The 19,221-nt window shown below is 37.8% G+C and overlaps 1 protein-coding gene across 5 annotated transcripts in view; it reads right to left on the bottom strand.

Moving 5' to 3' along the window:
• Positions 1–19,221, bottom strand: part of GPHN (gephyrin) — a 569,154-nt gene that overhangs the window by 18,204 nt on the left and 531,729 nt on the right. For all 5 annotated transcript variants that reach the window (XM_049899425.1, XM_049899421.1, XM_049899422.1 and 2 more), the window contains 2 exons: positions 15,989–16,076; positions 242–315 (listed from right to left, as the gene is read on the bottom strand). In XM_049899425.1, coding sequence (XP_049755382.1) covers positions 242–315; positions 15,989–16,076 — 162 coding nt within the window. The remainder of the gene's footprint in view (positions 1–241; positions 316–15,988; positions 16,077–19,221) is intronic.

The following is a 19,221-nucleotide window of genomic DNA, read 5'->3' as shown; positions in this document are numbered from 1 at the left end:
GAATTAAAAGGGAGGAAAGGTTTGGAAAGTTGCTTTCTTTATTTATATCAGACCTAGTGATTCATAAGGAAGATGAATTCCCATTTCAGGTAGGAGTTGTACAAAGAATTCTAATACTATAATATTTCTTGTTATTAGAATAATCTATAATAGAAAATGTAAAAATAAATCATTCAAATCTCTGTTAGTCAAAGTGAGCCAAACAAATCCCATATATGAGATAACAAGATTATTTCCATACCCTGGCTTCATAAAAACCCTGCCAAAATGGATCTGAGCATGAAGATCAATGTCCAGCACCTGCTTGAGATAGTCCTGCAAATACGAAAAATAGTCACTTTATTTTCAAACATTTTAATATCAGACTTTAAAAACTTTAAATTAAAAACTTTAAATGAAAATAAAACAAATGTACAAGACTGAAATGAAAATAAATATTTTTCTTATTTCAGTGAAGTTGATTTGCTTAAGACAAATATTTCTTCATTTATTATTCAATAAATGTTTATCGAGCATCTGCCATATGTTGAGTGCGATGGTAGGTGCTGGGGGATATGGCCCTGAACAAAAGAGACAATGTCCCCACCCACATAGTGAGTACATTCTAGTAGGGAGAGTTAGAGAATCAATACATTAACATATAATATTATCTGATGGGTTATGTCTCTCTTTTAAGACAGAATTTTATGTCTGAGAAAGGATGGTAACAAATATGCCTTAAGAAGTTGTACCTGGGCAGGGAAGCCATATGTATATATGCTACACTATTTTGCTTAATGGACTTGAAGCAATATACATTCCTTGAGAAGAGCCTTGATATTTTCCACAGGCTACCAAATCTAAATATGTCAACTAAAATGAAAAACAGCTTTTATTCAGGGAGGGAGCTCTAAAACAGAAAGTCAAGAGAGTTTAATTGCTCCAACTTTATATTCTGCCCACAAAAACACAATCAACCTATGGTTACAATCAACCGATAATGATCTGACAAATCCTGATCTCTGTAAATGAAAGGCAAGCTGCCTTGCAGTTGGTTTTGTAGGCATAAAGAAAAAAAAATTATAGGTCGTAATATTTTTTTTTTTTTATTACCTCTAGGTCTATTACTGAAATCCTGATTCACTAATCCAAGGGTAAGTATAGTAATCTATCCCAAATTTGAATATTTTATAAGCTATAGACGTTTTATTTTCTGTATGTTTCCTTCTATCTCCACAGCCTCAGCCAACATCACTTCTCACTTTAATTACTGATATAGATCTCCCTACCAGCAGTCTAGGAGCCCTGGTGGTGCAGTTGTTAAAGTGCTTGGCTCCTAACTGAAAGGTCAGCTCTTCGAACCCATTAGTTGCTCCAGGGGAGAAAGATGTGGCAGTCTGCTACGGCCTTGGAAACCCTTTGGGGACATTCTATTCTGTCCTAAAGGGTTGCTATGAGCTGGAATTGACTGGATGGCAATGGGTTTTGGCCAGTAGTCTTGCCCTCCTCCAATTCATTCTTACACAGCATTAACAGAGATATTCTGAAACCAAATCTGATCATTATATAATACTTGAATTACTTCCTGGTTCCCAGGAAAAAGTCTCATCTTTTTTATATTATATTTAACATTCTTGTATTTTCAAGCCCCCTTTTACCAATCATTGCTCTTACCACTCAACCCTCTTCCCACTCAGCCCTACTCCTCTCTTAGACTCTCTCTCCGCATTCCAGCAAGACTATATTTCTTTCAGTTTCTTAAGCTCTTTTGCCTCCTGATCTTTGAAAATGTTCTTCCTTTTGCCTGGAATACTATTTCTTCCTAGGGTTCTTTCTCCACGCCCATTCTTATCTCAGTCATTGTCTCATCTCAGACTCTCCTAAATTCCCAAGGCTGGATTATTTATTTTTCAAGACTATATTATTAGAGGAGCCCTGGTGGTGCAGTGGTTGAAAAGCCTGGCTGCTAACCAAAAGGTTGGTAGTTCAAATTCACCAGCTGCTCCTTGGAAACCCTACGGAGCAGTTCCACTCTGTTCTATAGGGTTACTATGAGTCCGAATTGACTCAATAGCAACGGGTTTGGTTTTTTTTTTTTTTTTGATTATTAGATGCAACATGTTTCAAATTGTTATATTTTTCTGATGAACTCATCCTTTTATGATTAAGAAATGTCTCTCCTCTGTATACCTAATATCGTATTTTTATGCAAATACAGCACACCTTCTGCATTTGCTTGCCAGCCTGGCCCCCCACGCCTCGCCCCCGGAATTTTCGCAAGCATGCTGTGCTAATTTTTTTACAGCAAAGTGTGGAAGAGGATTAGCATAGTGGCACTTGTGAGGATGCGCTGAAGGGGGTGAGAGGGCACGGCTGCCAAACAAATGCAGAAGGTGCATGTTATTTGCTTAAGAATATGGTAATCCTTACCTTAATTTTCTGTGATATCAATACAGCTACACCAACTAGCTTTTTTTTCATAATTTTTATTGTGCTTTAAGTGAAAGTTTACAAATCAAGTCAGTCTCTCACAAAAAAACCCATATGCACTTTCCTACACACTCCCAATTACTCTCCCCCTAATGAGACAGCCTGTTCTCTCCCTCCACTCTCTTTTTGTGTCCATTTCGCCAGCTTCTAACCTCCTCCTCTACCCTCTCATCTCCCCTCCAGGCAGGAGATACCAACATAGTCTCAAGTGTCCACCTGATCCAAGAAGCTCACTCCTCACCAGCATCCCTCTCCAACCCATTGTCCGGTCCAATCCATGTCTGAAGAGCCGGCTTCAGGAATTGTTCCTGTCCTGGGCCAACAGAAGGTCTGGGGGCCATGACCACTGGGGTCCTTCTAGTCTCAGTCAGACCATTTAAGTCTGGTCTTATGAGAATTTGGGGTCTGCATCCCACTGCTCTCCTGCTCCCTCAGGGGCTCTCTGTTGTGTTCCCTGTCAGGGCAGTCATCAGTTGTAGCCGGGCACCATCTAGTTCTTCTGGTCTCAGGATGATGTAGTCTCTGGTTCATGTGGCCCTTTCTGTCTCTTGGGCTTGTAATTGCCTTGTGTCCTTGGTATTCTTCATTCTCCTTTGCTCCAGATGGGTTGAGACCAATTGATGCATCTTAGATGGCTGCTTGCTAGCGTTTTACACCAATTAGCTTTTGGTGTAACTTTTTAAAATAATTTTTTAAATTTCAACTCTCTGTATCTTTATAAAGGTGAGCCTCTTATTAGTAGCATATAATTAGCGTTTCTTAAAAAAAATTTAAAATGACAACTTTTAATGGAAGAATTTAGCCTATTTACATTTAATCTGATTACTACTACATTTGAGTTTAAAACTATCACATACTATTTGTGTTTCATTTTTCACATCTGTTTTTGTTTTCTTTTATCCTTCTTTCATGCCTTCTTTTGGATTTATCAAATAGTTTTTTTGTATTTTATTTCTTTTCTATTAGCTTGTTAGTAATATATTCTTCTTTTTTTTTTTTGGTGGTTATTCTAGAGATTACAACATACATCTTATTACAGCCTGCCATAATTTGGTATTTTAATGACTTCTCAGATAATGCAAGAACCTTACCAAAAAACCAAACCCATTGCTGTCGAGCCGATTCCAACTCAGAGTGACCCTATAGGACAGAGTAGAACTGCCCCACAGAGTTTCCGAGGAGTGCCTGGCAGATTCGAACTACCAACCTTTTGGTTAGCAGCCATAGCACTTAACCACTACGCCACCAGGGTTTCCGCAAGAACCTTAGAACAGGTTAATTCCATTTACTGCCCCCCCCCCCCACTTTTTTGGTACTGTTGGTGCCATATATACACCACACACACATGGAATTGTGGTGGCACCATGGTTAAGTGTTCATCTGCTAACCAAAGTTTGGTGGTTTGAATCCACTCAGCTGCTCCATGGAGAAAAAGACCTGGTGATCTGCTCCTGTGAAGATTACAGGCTAGAAAACCCTATGGGGCAGTTCTGTTCTGTCATAAAGTGTTGCTATAAGTCAAAGTCAACTCACTGGCACACAACAACAAATACATACACACATACACACACATTTTATTTAAAACATATTTTAAGTATACATTTTACATCTGTTATATATGTTTTCTACGTATACTATATATAACAAACAAACAAACCCATTGCCACTGAGTTGATTCCGACTCATAGTGAACCTGTAGGACAGAGTAGAATTGCCCTGTAGAATTTCCAAGGGGTGGCTGGTGGATTCGAACTGCTGACCTTTTGGTTAGGAGCTGAACTCTTAACCACTTTGCCACTAGGGCTCCACATACACTACATAAACCGTATATATTCTACATATATTTTAAACCTCATTATTATTAGTTTATACAATCAAAACTCAGTTATATTTACTCATGTTTTAACCCTTTCTTTTTTTCTTCATTCCCTCTTGCAAATTTCCAGGCTTCCATAATTTTTCTCCCTGAACAAAATCCCTCTAGTGTAGGTCTACTCAGTTTTTGTTTGGCTAAAAATGTCTTTATTTCACCTCCATTTTTGAAGGAAATTTTTGCTGAATATACAGTTCCACGTTGGCAATTATTTTCTTTCAACACTTTATAAATGCCATTCCATTGTTTTCTGGCTTCCATCATTTCTTTCGAAAAGATGCTGTTAGCCTTATCATTGATCCTTTCATCCACTGATCCACTTTTTTCTTGGTTTTTAGTTTACCATCATTGCCTAGGTTTCTTTGTATTTACCCTGCTTGAGAGTTACAGAGTTTCTTGAATCTGTGGCTTGATATCTTTTATTAGTTTTCCAAAACTCTCCACCAATCTCTCCTAAGTATTGTTTCTGCCCACTCTCTCTCTTGTCCTTTGGGACTTCAATTACAGCTGGTTAAATCTTTTACCACATCCTACATGTCTCTTTTCCATATTTTTCAAACCTTCTCTAAAATTTCCATTTGATTTCTTTTTAATAGATTCCAGTTTGCTAGTGAAAGTACCCATTTTGTCATTTATTTTTCTTAAACATATTAATTACAGTTATTAAGCAGTCCCTATCTGATAACACAAATATCAGGATCACTTTTAGGGCTGTTTTATCACTTTTTCCTCTTACATTTTAGTCATTTTGTCCTATTTCTGGCATCCCTGGTAATTTTTTTTAATTGAAGCCCAAAATGTTATGTATGAAAAATTGAAGAGGTTCTGGATGATTTATTTCTCAAAAAGTATTTAATTTCTTCTGACAGTTAAGGTAAATGTGGAGATCTTGATTTAATAAGGGATGGAGGTAATTTGAGTCTGTATTTCAGTCATTGTGAAGGTTTATTTACAGTTTGTCCTTATTCCTAGAGCATAAACCTTCATGGGTTTAAACAGAAAGCCTGAGATGTTTGCAAGAGGCTCTCTTCCATGGCAGGCCCTGAACTCCTATGCTTGCTGAAGATTCTATTTACTTTATTAGCCTCTCAGCTACTCTTTAATGCTTGACTTCTTGGCCTCTTGTACCTTTACTCCCCTTAGTAATTAGTAAATGCCTTGACAGAAAATATAGTGAAGAATTCCAGTTCTACTTCTCTGTGGTTACTTTTCTAGGGATCTTGGTACTTTGAGTCCTGGCTATCTTGGTTGTTCTCTTCAAACATTTGTTTTTTCTTTCTCTTCTTTCAAAACACTTTCATTTTATACAGCTTTCATAGTTGTTCTTGTTGAGAAGGTTGGTCCAAATAAGTTACTCCGTATCAGCAGTAGGAATCTCCAGACCTTTCTTATGTGCTTGAATAGCACTATGTGCCTCTGACATCACACATTTAGCTCATATTGCAGTTGTTTGATAACTGATATGTATACCTTACTGAAGGAGCCCTGGTGACGCAGTGGTTAAAGTGCTCGGCTGTTAACCAAAGGTCAGTGGTTTGAACCCACCAGCTGCTCTGTAGGAGAAAGATGTGGCAGTCTGCTTCCACAACGATTCTCAGCCTTGGAAACACTACAGGGCAGTTCTACTCTGTCCTACAGGGTTGCTACGAGTTGGAAATCTACTTCATGGCAATTGTCTTGGTTTGGTTTGGTTTTACCTTACTGAACCACAAACTTTGTGAGAACAGGAACTCTGTCTTTTTTTCTTTTATTTAAAGTTTTATTTTGAGACAGCTGTAGATTCCTATTCAGTGGTAAGAAATAACAGAGATCCTGTGTACCCTTTACCCATTTTCCTCCAATGGTAACATTTTATTAAACTACAGTACAATATCACAAACAGGACACTGACATTGATACAGTCAAGGTACAGAACCATTGTATCATCACAATGATTCTTCAAGTTGTCTTCTTATTTTAGCCACACCCACTTCCATCCTACCCTACCTGCTCCATAACCATGTCAATCACTATTCTGCTCTGTTTCGATAATTTTGTCATTTCAAAAATGTTACATAGATGAAATCAACAGTATGTAGCCTTTTGGGGCTGTGATTTTTTCACTCAGAAAAATTATCTGGAGATTTATACAGGTGGTTGTGTGTATCAATAGTCTGTACCTTTTTATTGCTGAGTAGTATTTCATGGTATCACAATTTAACCATTCACCTGTTGAAGGATTTCTTGGTTGTTTCCAGTTTTTGTCTATTACAAATAAAGCTGTTATAAATATTTGTGTAGTGGATTTTGTTTGCGTGAGCTTAAGTCTTCATTTCTCTTGGGATAAAAGTCCAGGAGTGTAATTGCTGGATTGTACATTAGTTGAATGTTTACTTTTTAGAAACTGCCTAACTGTTTTTTTGCAGTGGCTGTTTAGGGTCGCTATGAGTCAGAATCGACTCGATGGCAACGAGTTTGGTTTTGGTACCATTTTATATTCCCTTCAAAAATGTATGAGTGATCCAGTTTTTCCACATACTTGTTGGCATTTGGTGTTGTCACTATTGTTTATTTTAGCCATTCTGACAGGTGTGAGATGATATATCATTGTGGTTTTAATTTGCAGTTCTCTAGTGGAATCGACTCGATGGCACTGTTTTTTTTTTCTAGTGGCTAATGATGAACATCTTTTCACTTGTTTATTTGCCATCTGTATTACTTCCTCCAGTGAAATGTCTGTTCATGTCTTTTGCCCATTTTCAAATTGGATTTTTTTACTGTTAAGTTTTAAAGTTCTTTTTAGAATCTAGATACTAGTCCTTTGTCTAGTAAGTGGTTTGCAAATATTTTCTCCTACTTTGTAACTTGTCCCTTCATGCTTTTAACAGGGTCTTTCACAGGACAAAAGTTTTTAATTTTGATGAAGTCCAATTTATCAATTTTTTTTCACAGATTCCATTATGTAAAACTATTTAAAAAATTTTTTTTTTTCTAACAGTACATGGATATACATTCTTTGCACAAATATTCAAAATAATAGAAAAGTATCAATAGCTGGTTTCCCATTTCACTCCCATCTTGATCCAATGAAAAGTAACCAAAACAAAAACCAAACCCATTGTCGTTGAGTAGATTCTGACTCCTAGTGACCCTATAAGATAGAGTAGAGCTGCCCTGTAGGGTTTCAAAGGCTGAAATCTTTACAGACACGGACTGCCACATCTTTCTTCCACAGAGCAGCTGGTGGGTTCAAACTGCCAACCTTTCAGTGAGCAGCCAAGCACTTAACCAGCTATGCCACTAGGGCTTCTTAATGAAAATTAACTACTCTTAAAATACAGTATACCTCTTTCCAGTGATTACTTAATATTAAATAAATGTTCAGGTTGTCAGTTTTGAAAACCATGTAATATTAATGATCAGCAGGATGATATTCATAATATTTGGTACCTGATAGGACATGGACTCCAAAGGACATGGGCCCTAAGAACTAGAGCAGCTATAATAGTGCATAACAGCTGAATATAAGTCCATAATATCATTATGAATATTTACAAATGACATGGGTATCAGGTCTTCTTTTTTATTCTTTCATTGTTCTGTTAGCCCTAGAAATTCATTCTAAACTCTAGTGATTAAAACATAATTTTCAATGACTTAATATTTGTGATAACAGGAATGGCTAATGCAAACACCCCTTCATTATTGTGTGTCTCAATCTATTCTTGTGTCCATTTATTTTCTTTAAGTGGGCTAATCAAGTTCATAGCAAAGGTACTATCCAGATTTAAAGGAGATCTTTTGTTTTATTTTTTCCACCTCTCTTGATGTGGCTTTCTCAGTTGGTCTCATTTAAACCAATTATTACTTTCCTAAAGCTTCAGAAATTCTTGAGGTCTTCAATAAATTAGGTTCTCCTACAATCCTCTAGATAGGAGCAATGGTGATTTAGTAGTAGAATTCTCATGTTCCACGTGGGTGACCCAGACTTGATTCCTGACCAGGGTACCTGAAGTGCAGCCACAATGTCTGTCAGTGGAAGCTTCCATGTTGCAGTGATGCCGAACAGGTTTCAGTGAAACTTGTAGACCAAGATAAGCTAGGAAGAAAGGCCTGACAATCTACTTCTGCAAAGCAGCCAGTGAAAACGCTATGGATCACAACAGTCCCATATGCAAACAATCATGGGTATGGCAAAGGACCAGGCAGCATTTTGTTTTGCTGTGCCTGGGGTCACCATGAGTCGGGGGTGACTTGATGGCAGGTCACAATAACTACAACAATCATCTGGAAGATTAGAACCAAGAAAATGCTGCCTAGGACCAGGCTAGACTTGATAGCCCTTACCCACTTCTGTCCATATGACCTCTCAACTTCAGCAGAAGCTTAGAATGTATTTGCAGTAAAGAATTTTGTCCCTGTGTGATTGAATATGCAGTGATCAAAAATTCATATGTTTTACAGAAGCAATCCTCAAACCCATTAAAATAGCCTTCAGGCCTTAGATTAAACTAGTCCTATTTTTTTTTTTTTATGGTGTGCTCCATTTAAACAAATAGTGCTCGCTTAATCAAATAATAGCTCCCCTAAAGAGCTCACTCACTGAATGAACGTTTTTCCTCAGGATTCTCTTCATTGCACCCAGATGTAATTTCTTTGGAAACTGCTTCTGGCAATGTATATATATGTTGGTCTTAATGTACTCATTCACCGTAGTGTTCAGTGATTCCCCATAGAAGGGGTTCCTGTTGAGAAATATTTTATACTATGGGAAACAACTAACCAAATCTGTCCTCCCTATCTGACCTTATGTGTCTGAGCCATCATTTTACATACACAGGTCTAGCCCACAGAAGTGATTAATTATCTTTAATTCCTTAATTATTTTTTATTGTGCTTTACATAAAGGTATACAGAGCAAAGTAGTTTCTCATTAAACAATTAATACACATATTGTTTTGTGATACTGGTTGCCAACCCTGCCATGTGTCAACACTCTTCCCCTTCTCGACTTTGGATTCCCCATTTCCATTTATCTACATTTCCTTTCTCCTCCTGCCTTCTCATCCTTGCCCCTGGGCTGGTGTGTCCATTTAATCTCATATACGTGGTTGTGATACGTGTATTATTGTTTGTTTCATGGGCCTGTCTAATCTTTGGCTCAAGGGTGAACCTAAGGAATAACTTCATTACTTAGCTAAAAGGGTGTCCAGGAGGCCAGACTCTCAGGGTTTTTCCAGTCTCCTTCAGACCAGTAAGTCTGGTCTTTTTTTGTGAGTTAGAATTTTATTCTACATTTTTCTCCAGCTCTGTCCGGAACCCTCTATTGTGATCCCTGTCAGAGCAGTCAGTGGTGGTAGCCGGGCACCATCTAGTTGTCCAATTTATCATTTTTTTTCTTTTATGGCTCATACTTTTGATGTCAAATTTAAGAACTCTTTGCCTATCCCTAGATTCTGGTGTCTTTTTTTTTTTAAACAATGAATCCCAAGTAAATTGCACATGCTTTCATTCATTCATTAGTTCAACAAGAATATTATGTTTGAAAATTCTATATGTGTTGGGGACTCAATGATAAATGTTTGACATGGTCCTAAACAAAGATGTATTGTTATATACTACTGGGGGAGGGGGCCTAAAATAAGTAAACCAATAAATAAAACAATTACAAATTGTGGTACATGCTATGAAGAAAACAAGCAGGTTCTAAGACAGGGAATAATGGAAGGAGATTAAGGAAAGGCTATTTTAAGTGATAATATATTAGCTAAGCCCTGAAGGATAAGAAGGATTTAGCCATGTGAAGTGCAGAGTAAAGAGAATTCCAGGTAGAGGGGAAGTACATACAAAAACTTCTGAAGCACTAAAGAGTGTCTAGAACTGAAAGGGCAATAGAAGGAATGAATGAGTGGGTGAGAAGCATAAGATGAGGTTGAAGAGATAGGCAAAGGCCACACCTGCAGGGCCTTGAAGGTTATGACAAAAAGTCTGGAAACCAGATGCTGATTATATATTTGTTAAATGAATTAAAGGATTTAATTTTTCTGAAAAAAATCCTCTCTGATGTTAAAGATTCCCTTTTTCATTATTTTTGAACATGAAGGACAGCTTCCAAGCTAACGTGATATCCTTGTGCCAGAGGGAAATCCTCTACCATATAGCAATGAAGGCTGAGAATCATCATTGTTCTTAAGACTTTATCTACCAAGAGAAGCAGCAAGGATCTCTGTCTGATATTCTGAGGCCCAGAGCCAGATAGGAAGAAAAAAAAAAAAGGAATGGTTAGAGCAAAGTCATTTCCTCAACTCAAAAATAAAAATGCCTGTTGCCCTCACGTTGATTCTAACTCATAGCAACCCTATAGGTCAGAGTAGAAGTGCCCCATAGGGTTTCCAAGGAGTACGTGATGGATTTGAACTGCCTACCTTTTGGTTAGCAGGTGTAGCTCACCATAGCTCTTAACCACTCCACCACCAGGGCTCTCGTGTCAGAAAAATTGTGAAAGACTTTGAAATGGGCAAAAAAGATTACTAGTTGTCCAGTGTAGTACAAACTTCTGGCTTCTTTGTGCCTTTCATTGTCTTTGGACTATTTTACAATATAAGTTATAGAAAACTGATAGGAATGTATATGGTTTTTATGCAAAGAAATGTAAATGAATTCCGTCCAATGGAGAGGTACTGATTATTCCTCTGTGGGTACAGACCTTTTTTTTTTTTTTTTTTTTGCATCTATTAGCAAATTTATTGCAGAATTCCTTATGATCTATGTGTGTATATTCCTCGAAAGCTTCGTTGAACTGGTCGTAATATCTTACTGGTTCCTTTATCAATTAATAGGTTAAATAAAAGCTTTGACATGTGTTTGTTTTATATGTTTATTAGAGTCATGATTTTATCTTTATAAATTATACTTTAACTGTTCTGGAGGCTCTACTGAGATGCCAATTGATTTACCTGACAGATCCAGGTAAACCTCATTGCCTGAGAAGTGTACCTTATGGGTCGCTTAGGCCTAGGTACATTTTTCCTTGTTTCCTAGAGTGAATCCCAAGCAGCAATGAAACTAACTTTACTGACTTTCTGTTTCTCTATTTTTTTGCCCTCTCTATTTTATTGATCATGGTTCTGCTTTTTTATTCCCCCTTAGTGGCAGCAGTAATTGGTAATTTGGTTTTATGGTCTGACCACTTAGTGATCTCTCTAAGTGGATGATAGAAATCTACCCTCTGTTGGGTAAGAGAAGACAGATAATTTGGCTTGTAGTCTTTTTTAATTCTGAGGTGCCTCTGGGTGGACTTGAACCTCTAACCTTTCAGTTAACAGCCGAGTGTACTAACTGTTTACACTACCCGGGAGTCCCTCTTATTTGTCAGTGTTAAGAAAAATAAAAGTATACATTTTACTTGGGTTTGTTTTTCCTAAATTCACATGGGGTTATAGGTCAGATAAGCTAACACTACTCCTGCATAACATAATATAAAAAATGTAAAACTGTATTCAACTCCATTGAATCATTATTCTGACAAACTTTTTATGTCAACCGTAATTATGTTCTATAGTATGTCAGCTTGAAAATGATTTTCAAGATCTTTAAGTAATTTCAAATCTTGAACTGATATTAAATCGAGCTAACTAATGAATAATCATCAGACACTTAAATGATTTCTAAGCAGGACAGAATACTGGAACATTAATTACTAAGCATAATTTTAAGTTAATATGCTTTTAAGTTAATATATTTTACTTCTTATTTTATATGCTACAGAGAGGCTATATCTTTGGATTGTGTTAATGAATGTGCTTGTGCATCTTTGCTATGTTAAGAAGGTGCAAAAGGAAAATTGTATTCTGTGTTTTTTGAGCTTTGATAGTCCACTAAAATGCTTGCTTACATATGATTTTTCCTTATTCCATGCTTCAAGTTTTCTCTGTGAAACAGAAATAAGTTATTTTCTTAAATGTTATAATTAATATGGGTAGTTGCAATTATACTGGGAACAAAAATGGCAGAGAAATAAAACTATGTGTGTTGTTTTCTTAAAGAAAAAGTTTTTTTCTTTGAGTCCATTTCTCAAGCTTTTGGTCTCAGGGTCCCTTTATGTTCTTACATTAAAATTTACTAAGGCTCCCGAAGAGTTTTTATTTATATGTGTGGTACCTATCTATATTTACTGTATTAGAAATTAAAACTGAAAAATTAAAAAATATCTATTTGTTGGTTCATTTGAAAATAGTAATGATGAAGCCATTTTATGTTAACATAAATAACATTTTTTAATGCATTATTTTATAGTTTTAAAAATCTCTTTAATGTCTGGCATAACAGAAGTCACCTGGAATCTCAGATCGGCTTCTACATTTAATCTGTTGAGATATCACACATCATATACCTGCTGGGAAAGCGCCACTGTATGCTCATGAAAGAAGGGGAATAAAAATGGCAAATAGAGTCTTACTATTACAGTTTTGACCTTGTGGGCCCGCTTAGAGGGTCTCAGGGGCCACCAGGAGTACTCAGACTACTCTTTGTCCTAAATTAAAGTGCCAGACTGCTAAACCAAGATCAAGCAGAACGAGAATTACGTAGGGTTGAATGAACTGATAAGGCAGATTTTACTGTGATTATTTCTTGGGAATATTGTTGATTAGTTTTAGTGTTCTACTGCTACATGGCTCTAAATTTGCAAAATAAACTCAAGGGGCCTTATATGGTTAATTAGCACTCTTGCTGCTGCTAAATAATAATCAGGTTAAGCCTAACCAGACCAGCCTGTTTTGTGATCAGTACTAATCTCTGTGCTTATTTTGATCATGTCTGTGTTCGGAGACCGGGAGAGACACTGTTAGGAAAAATCGAGATACTTTGAAAAGAGCAAAAAAGATTACTGGGTGTCCAGTTCAGCGCATCCTTCTGGGTTATCTGCACCTTTCATTTTCTTTGAGCTATTTTATAATTCTGTGGGTTGTAGAAAGCTTACGGTAATGAATATAATTCTTTTGTTTTGGGGGCAGAGAATGGATACATTTTTTTAAAATAGGTAACTGTTAAGCTGTAACTTTCGGTGTTCTGTAAAAATGAGAATTCTTTGAAAAGATTATGTGGGGCAGGGTGAGGTAGAGGTGGGGAGAGGTTTTGAGGGAAGTGACTATGCAAGAGACATTTCTCCTTAGGCTGGGTAGGCGACAGAGGCCCGTGGGTCCAACAGTAGCAAGGACCCTTCCCCCTACTCTCCTTAGCAAGCAATACATTGGTGAGGTAGCCAGACTTCACAGCGGGTGGCTGTTAATTACTCCCAAGGGTGCTGCAGCTAGATCCTGAGGCTTCCAGCCTCCCAACAATGCCCAGGATTGCTAGCATGGCCCAAGGGAGCAAAGACTTGGGCTCTAAAGGCACTGCATGGATACTTAAGAAATACCTAGTGTGCAGCCATGACCAGATGGGTCCTTGATGCTTTGGTACAACTTAAGGCCCTACTGGTTCCTTGGCATAATTCTTGGAGGGGTGAGGGCTAGTAGTGGCTTAAATAATATTTCCCTCCTGTCCTGTGGCAAAGGTGCTCAGAGTAGGATTTAAAGCTGAATCAAATACATAAATTTCTTACATACCTGAGTTTCTGCACTTAAGATTTACGCCTGCCACATAATGCCTCTGGATCTTTCTTTGACCTCCCTGTCTTTTTAGTGGCTGGTTTTCAGGCTCAGCCACTGAGCTAAAGAAGATGTCCCATCTTTTATGCTCTTCTTTCTGCTACTGAGGTACACTAAAATTCTTTCTGGGACTAGAACTTATGGGTTGACAGGAGTTTGCTACACTTATGCTTTACCTCTTTCTTCCTGGTCCCTTTTCTATCTTATTCCCACTGAAGGAGGTGGGAAGGATAATCATTAGCTCCTACTTTGGGATACCACATTCCTAAAATCTCTTTTCTAGCAAATTAAAAGTTTAGTGTAAGAACCTTATCGTACAGAGAGTAAAGTAAATAAAACCAATATTCTTTACTATTGGCTCTATTGTCAGCAAATATCTAGGACAACTGACATCTTTATTGGCACTAATAATGAAGGCTAAGGTTGAAAAATGTTCTGTTGTTAGCACAGCTAACAACAACTGCCAAGTCTGTGTTTGCTACAAGCTTGTTGCCTCTCCAGTAGTACTGGAAAAGATAATCTTTAGGCCTGCCAAAAGGCATTGTCCCACAGTTAAGATCATTAGGAACTAAGATAAATTATACATGAAACACATTCTGGAAATAACACATTTAACATTTAAATACCCCGAACTTCAGTTTTTGCTCGTGTGATATAAGAGTACCATAAGCAGTTTGATGGCAGTGAAAACAAACATGTTGCAAATTATTTATTGTTCTACTACACTGTATACCTCAGCCCCTTGCCTTTGTGATCTCAGGAGCGGTCTGCACCGATCTGCTCCACCTGGAGCTAAAGACTTATGGGAGGCTTTGAGGGAAGACTAATTTAGTAATCTGTCTGCTGTAAGGACAACACCCACCTACACTTAGACACCTTCACTCTGGGTGTAATTTGAGACAGTAGTCTTGGACTAAGATTCCCTCTTTTTCATCTACGGTTTTTGGCAGCTACAGTGCTATTCTCAAACATTCTAAAACTAAAGGTTGTGAATGGAAGGCAGGCATTCTCTGTTCATGCTACTGAATTCTGATATTTGCTCTCAGAGCCAAATAGAGTTCACTGTCCAGAGTCAGGATACAAATTTAGGCAGTTTTACAGCTAGAGAGGGCAGGGCCCAAAACAATCATATATATATAAGATCTGGCTTAAAATAAATCAAGCTCTTTGAAAATATGAATTTTCGGAAAAACTGTTACTATGATATTATGGTTTTTCAGGTTAGTCATTAATATGAGATAAAAGAAAATACATACAGGGATTATAGGCTGGCAAAACATTTTAGGATCTGAAATATTTTTGAGCCCAAACATAAGGCTATTTATTGTAGTAAAGAATATTTTGCTTTTATTGCTTATTATTCAATGAATTCAATAATTATCATCAACCAAACACATTTCATTGAGATATACAAACTTAATGATTCTGAGATTTCAAATTGGGATTTTTACAGACTAAGCACACATCATGTGCAAACATTAGTCCTATAAAATCCTATATATACGTGAAGGTATGTATTTTATTTTCATTAATCTTTCTTCTTTTTTTGCCAAGAGGGGCAAAGGAAATACCTAATTTTCAGTTTCTTTCCTGTGGGGAAAGGGAGCTAAGGGTTCTTGGTAGGGTTTGGAATATGTGGTGGGGAAGTTGGTCTCTCTAGGAGGTCATGTTTAAATTTAAGAAAAAGGATCTTGGAGCTTCCCCTTGGAGGTAAATATCATGTATAAGGGAAGTCTAATACAGTAAAGTTGAGTCAGAAACAAACCAGTAAGTCTCCAGGAGAACATCAAAACCATTGTGCAAGTTGTGGGATTCTCTGCTCTGCTCCTGAAGTAAGCCCCATGACCTACCCACACTGCATCCCTTTTAGAGTGCCCAGTAATCTTTGAAGTCCCGTGGATTTTCAGCTCTGTGGGTCCTGCTTATGGATACCAGACGTCTGTCAGACCATAGCTAATGGACTGTATGCAAGGACATTACAGTGGGCTAAATTTTCATGGGCCCCATTTTTTCATACCTTTTCCCCCATGGATACACCCCCTGATGTGATGATGACATCAGCACGACTGATACCCTCATTCAAGGCATTGAGTAAGTCATCTGGGCTGGAAAAAAATAAAGACAAATAAATTAACACACAGAAAAGATTTTAGATATATTGTCAACATAAAACTCAACTACCTTATTTCCTGAGTGGGCATTAACATGAGTAAAACACTATCTTCTGTATAAAGTGGGAATCTAAAAGGTCCCTGCCCACCAGAAGCATAACTCTTACTGCAGAGAAAGAACCTCGTAAGTGCTGAAGCAGTGGTTACTGGTGCTTTCACCAGGCTTTTTATCTAGTAACCAAAAAAACCAAACCCACTGCCATCGAGTCGATTCCGACTCAAAGCGACCCTATAGGACAAAGTAGAACTGCCTGATAGTTTCCAAGGAGCACCTGGTGGATTCAAAATGCTGACCTCTTGGTTAGCCGCCATAGCACTTAACCACTACCCCATCAGGGTTTCCTTTTATCTAACAGGGCAGTATAATGAGGGGAAACCGTAAGGTGTTGGTAGTGTATCCAACCACCCCGGTTCGCCTGGCAACGTCTGGGTTTTAGTATTGAAAGTCACACGTCCTAGAAAATCCTGGGCAAATCAGGGCAGTTGGTCACTCTACATAATTGTACAGGTCAAAACCCTGGGAAGAAGAGATGAACTGAAAGCAAGGATCTTATATTTTGGACAGGCCAGAGGGATAAGAAGGTCTCCAAAGATCTAACTTGAGAATGACTAAGTGAGAAAAAACAAAATATCAGGGATCAGGGCTTATGGAGGGACAGGATGGCATGGAAGAGCTGAAATGGACTGTTCTGTTAGCACTTTACATTCATGCAAAGCTACTGGGCACTTGCATTTCCCTTCAATTGATGAAGTTCAGAAAAGGTGCATTTGAGGAATATCTGTCTTGCCCACATCCTCATTTCCTGAGAGCTTCCTACTCTATAGGGCCAAACCAAGCCAAGCCAATTGCCACTGAGTTGATTCCGACCCAGGGCAACCCTACAGAAGAGAGTAGAACTGCCCCATAGTATTGCCACTATGGAAACTGGCTGGTGGATTCAAACAGCCGACCTTTCGGTTAGCGGCTGTAGCACTTAAAAACTGTGCCACTGCCTAACTTCTCTTTTCCGTTTCTCCCCTATGGGCATCTAACACGGACATCTAAAAAGGGAATAATCCTGGCTTCTAATTTTCTAGCTCCTGTTTTTTAATCCTTTTTGAGGCCCAGCTGTACTCTTGCTCTTCGGTTGAATGAAATAATCCTACATTAGCCCCAAATCGCCTTCTCTGCTTAAGCTAGCTGCAGTAGGTTATTAACTTGAAATCAAATGATTCCTCAATAAGACAGAATACATTCTCCCAAATCTCTCATTGTAGTGAGGTTTATTTATGTCCCTTTACTTTAATGTACTACTCGATGAGAGAGGAAAAACAAGGAATGGTAGAGACTCCAGATGGCATAATTTGTGACTAGGACATCATTTCACTTTTTATTCAGGGTAAAAAAGAGGAATCTGAGATCTACCATAGTTGCTATCTTCACAGGCTCTACAAGAGATAAGCTAGTTGGGAGGCAGAGATAAATTTAACAGTGTGAGCTCTGTAGTCAGATCGCCTGAATTTAAATCCTGGCTCCACTACTTTCTAGATATATAACTTTGGGCAAGTAGCTTAACTTCTCTTTGCTTCAGTTTTCCGTCTATAAAGCAGGGGTAATAAGGTTGACATGATACATAAAAAAGACTTGGAACAATACGTGGTGCAAAGTTTTCAAGAAAGGTTAGTTGTTATTATTTCTACTGTTGCACTGACAGAAGTTCACCATACAAACAACCTACACCCTGGCTTAAGTCCAACTTTGGCATGCTCTGAGTTCTTATCCAGGAGACTACCTATGACTAACACAAAAGAAAATAAAAAACTGGGGGCTCAAATACATTCACAGAGCTGCATGTGAAAAGCCCGAATGGTGCAACAGCAAGCCAAACCTGGCTGTAGCCTGAATAGTCCCATCTGCTATTAGGTTCTCTCACTGGACCTGGGTAGAATTCGCCTCCTCCTTACATACTGGACTCTCCATGAGTGCACTGGGGGTTGCTCTCGTTCTGGAGAGTGAGTTCCCGAGGAGGAGGTACAAAAGTCAAAGTTTGAAAAATGGCTCACATGAGGTTCAGCCAACCAACACAGGGACTCTTTAAAGTCATTCAGTTAATTGCTTTATGCACGCAAAAAAAGCTACCTGGGTATTCAGTGAAGGTAGGATCTATGTGTAAGATAACAAAACAAAACAAAGCAAACAAACAAACAAACTAATATATATTTAGATTTTTGAGGTTAAACTGGCTGGGCAAACATGTTAGAAGAATTATATTCAATAGTGAGTATATTTAAAGTATTTTAGAACTAAGTATTTTGAACAGATTTCTCATCAATTTTTTCATTTGGCTTTATGGAAAAAGATTGAAAATAATTCTGTTGTGTTGAAATACTACAAGATCTTGCTGGGTCACACTATTATCAAGGTAGGCCAAATGGTTGAATTATGGAGTAAATGGGAAAATATCACAAAGAGAACCATGTGGAACATGGTTCAAGTAAATGGATAATGAATATTATCAGCAAAACACAATTTTCTGCTAGTACGATGCTAATCTTACCAACTTTGCAATATACAATTTATAACATTTATTGACTCTATAATATTGACTCTATTGGCGTTGGGATTATCCTAAAGCCATTGGCAGCAAAGCAGGAATGGTGTACACATCATCATGATATAAATTTCTGAAAGTGGAGAAAGGCCCTGGGACAGATTAGCTGATGGTTACAAATAAATATACCCAGTGATTTTTTTATTATTATTAATTGTTCTGATATTATCAGTGAAAGGTTTTCTTCCATTTTGCAAAACTGCAGAGTCACCAACCCCTCACATAACATTTTTTAATTTGCAGAAACAAACTAAAAGGGGTTTTGTCCCAAATTCTTACTATAATTTATCGTGTTTCAAAGAACATGCTCAATGTTGCTTTCCACTCTGTAGTATATGGATTCACAAAATCATCACATCTCAAAGGTGGAAATGCTTTTGGAGGTCATCTTGTCCAGTATCACAGATGGGTCCATTACTCAGGTCCTGCCCTTTCCCTCTCCCTTTGCCCTTAAATCTGATTCTATGTCATGTACTTCTGGTGTCCAG

This window comes from Elephas maximus, chromosome 10 (genome assembly GCF_024166365.1).
Source record: "Elephas maximus indicus isolate mEleMax1 chromosome 10, mEleMax1 primary haplotype, whole genome shotgun sequence".
Lineage (NCBI taxonomy): Eukaryota > Metazoa > Chordata > Mammalia > Proboscidea > Elephantidae > Elephas > Elephas maximus.
The sequence above is the reverse complement of the archived record's forward strand: the minus strand, read 5'-3'. Positions and strand labels throughout refer to the sequence as shown.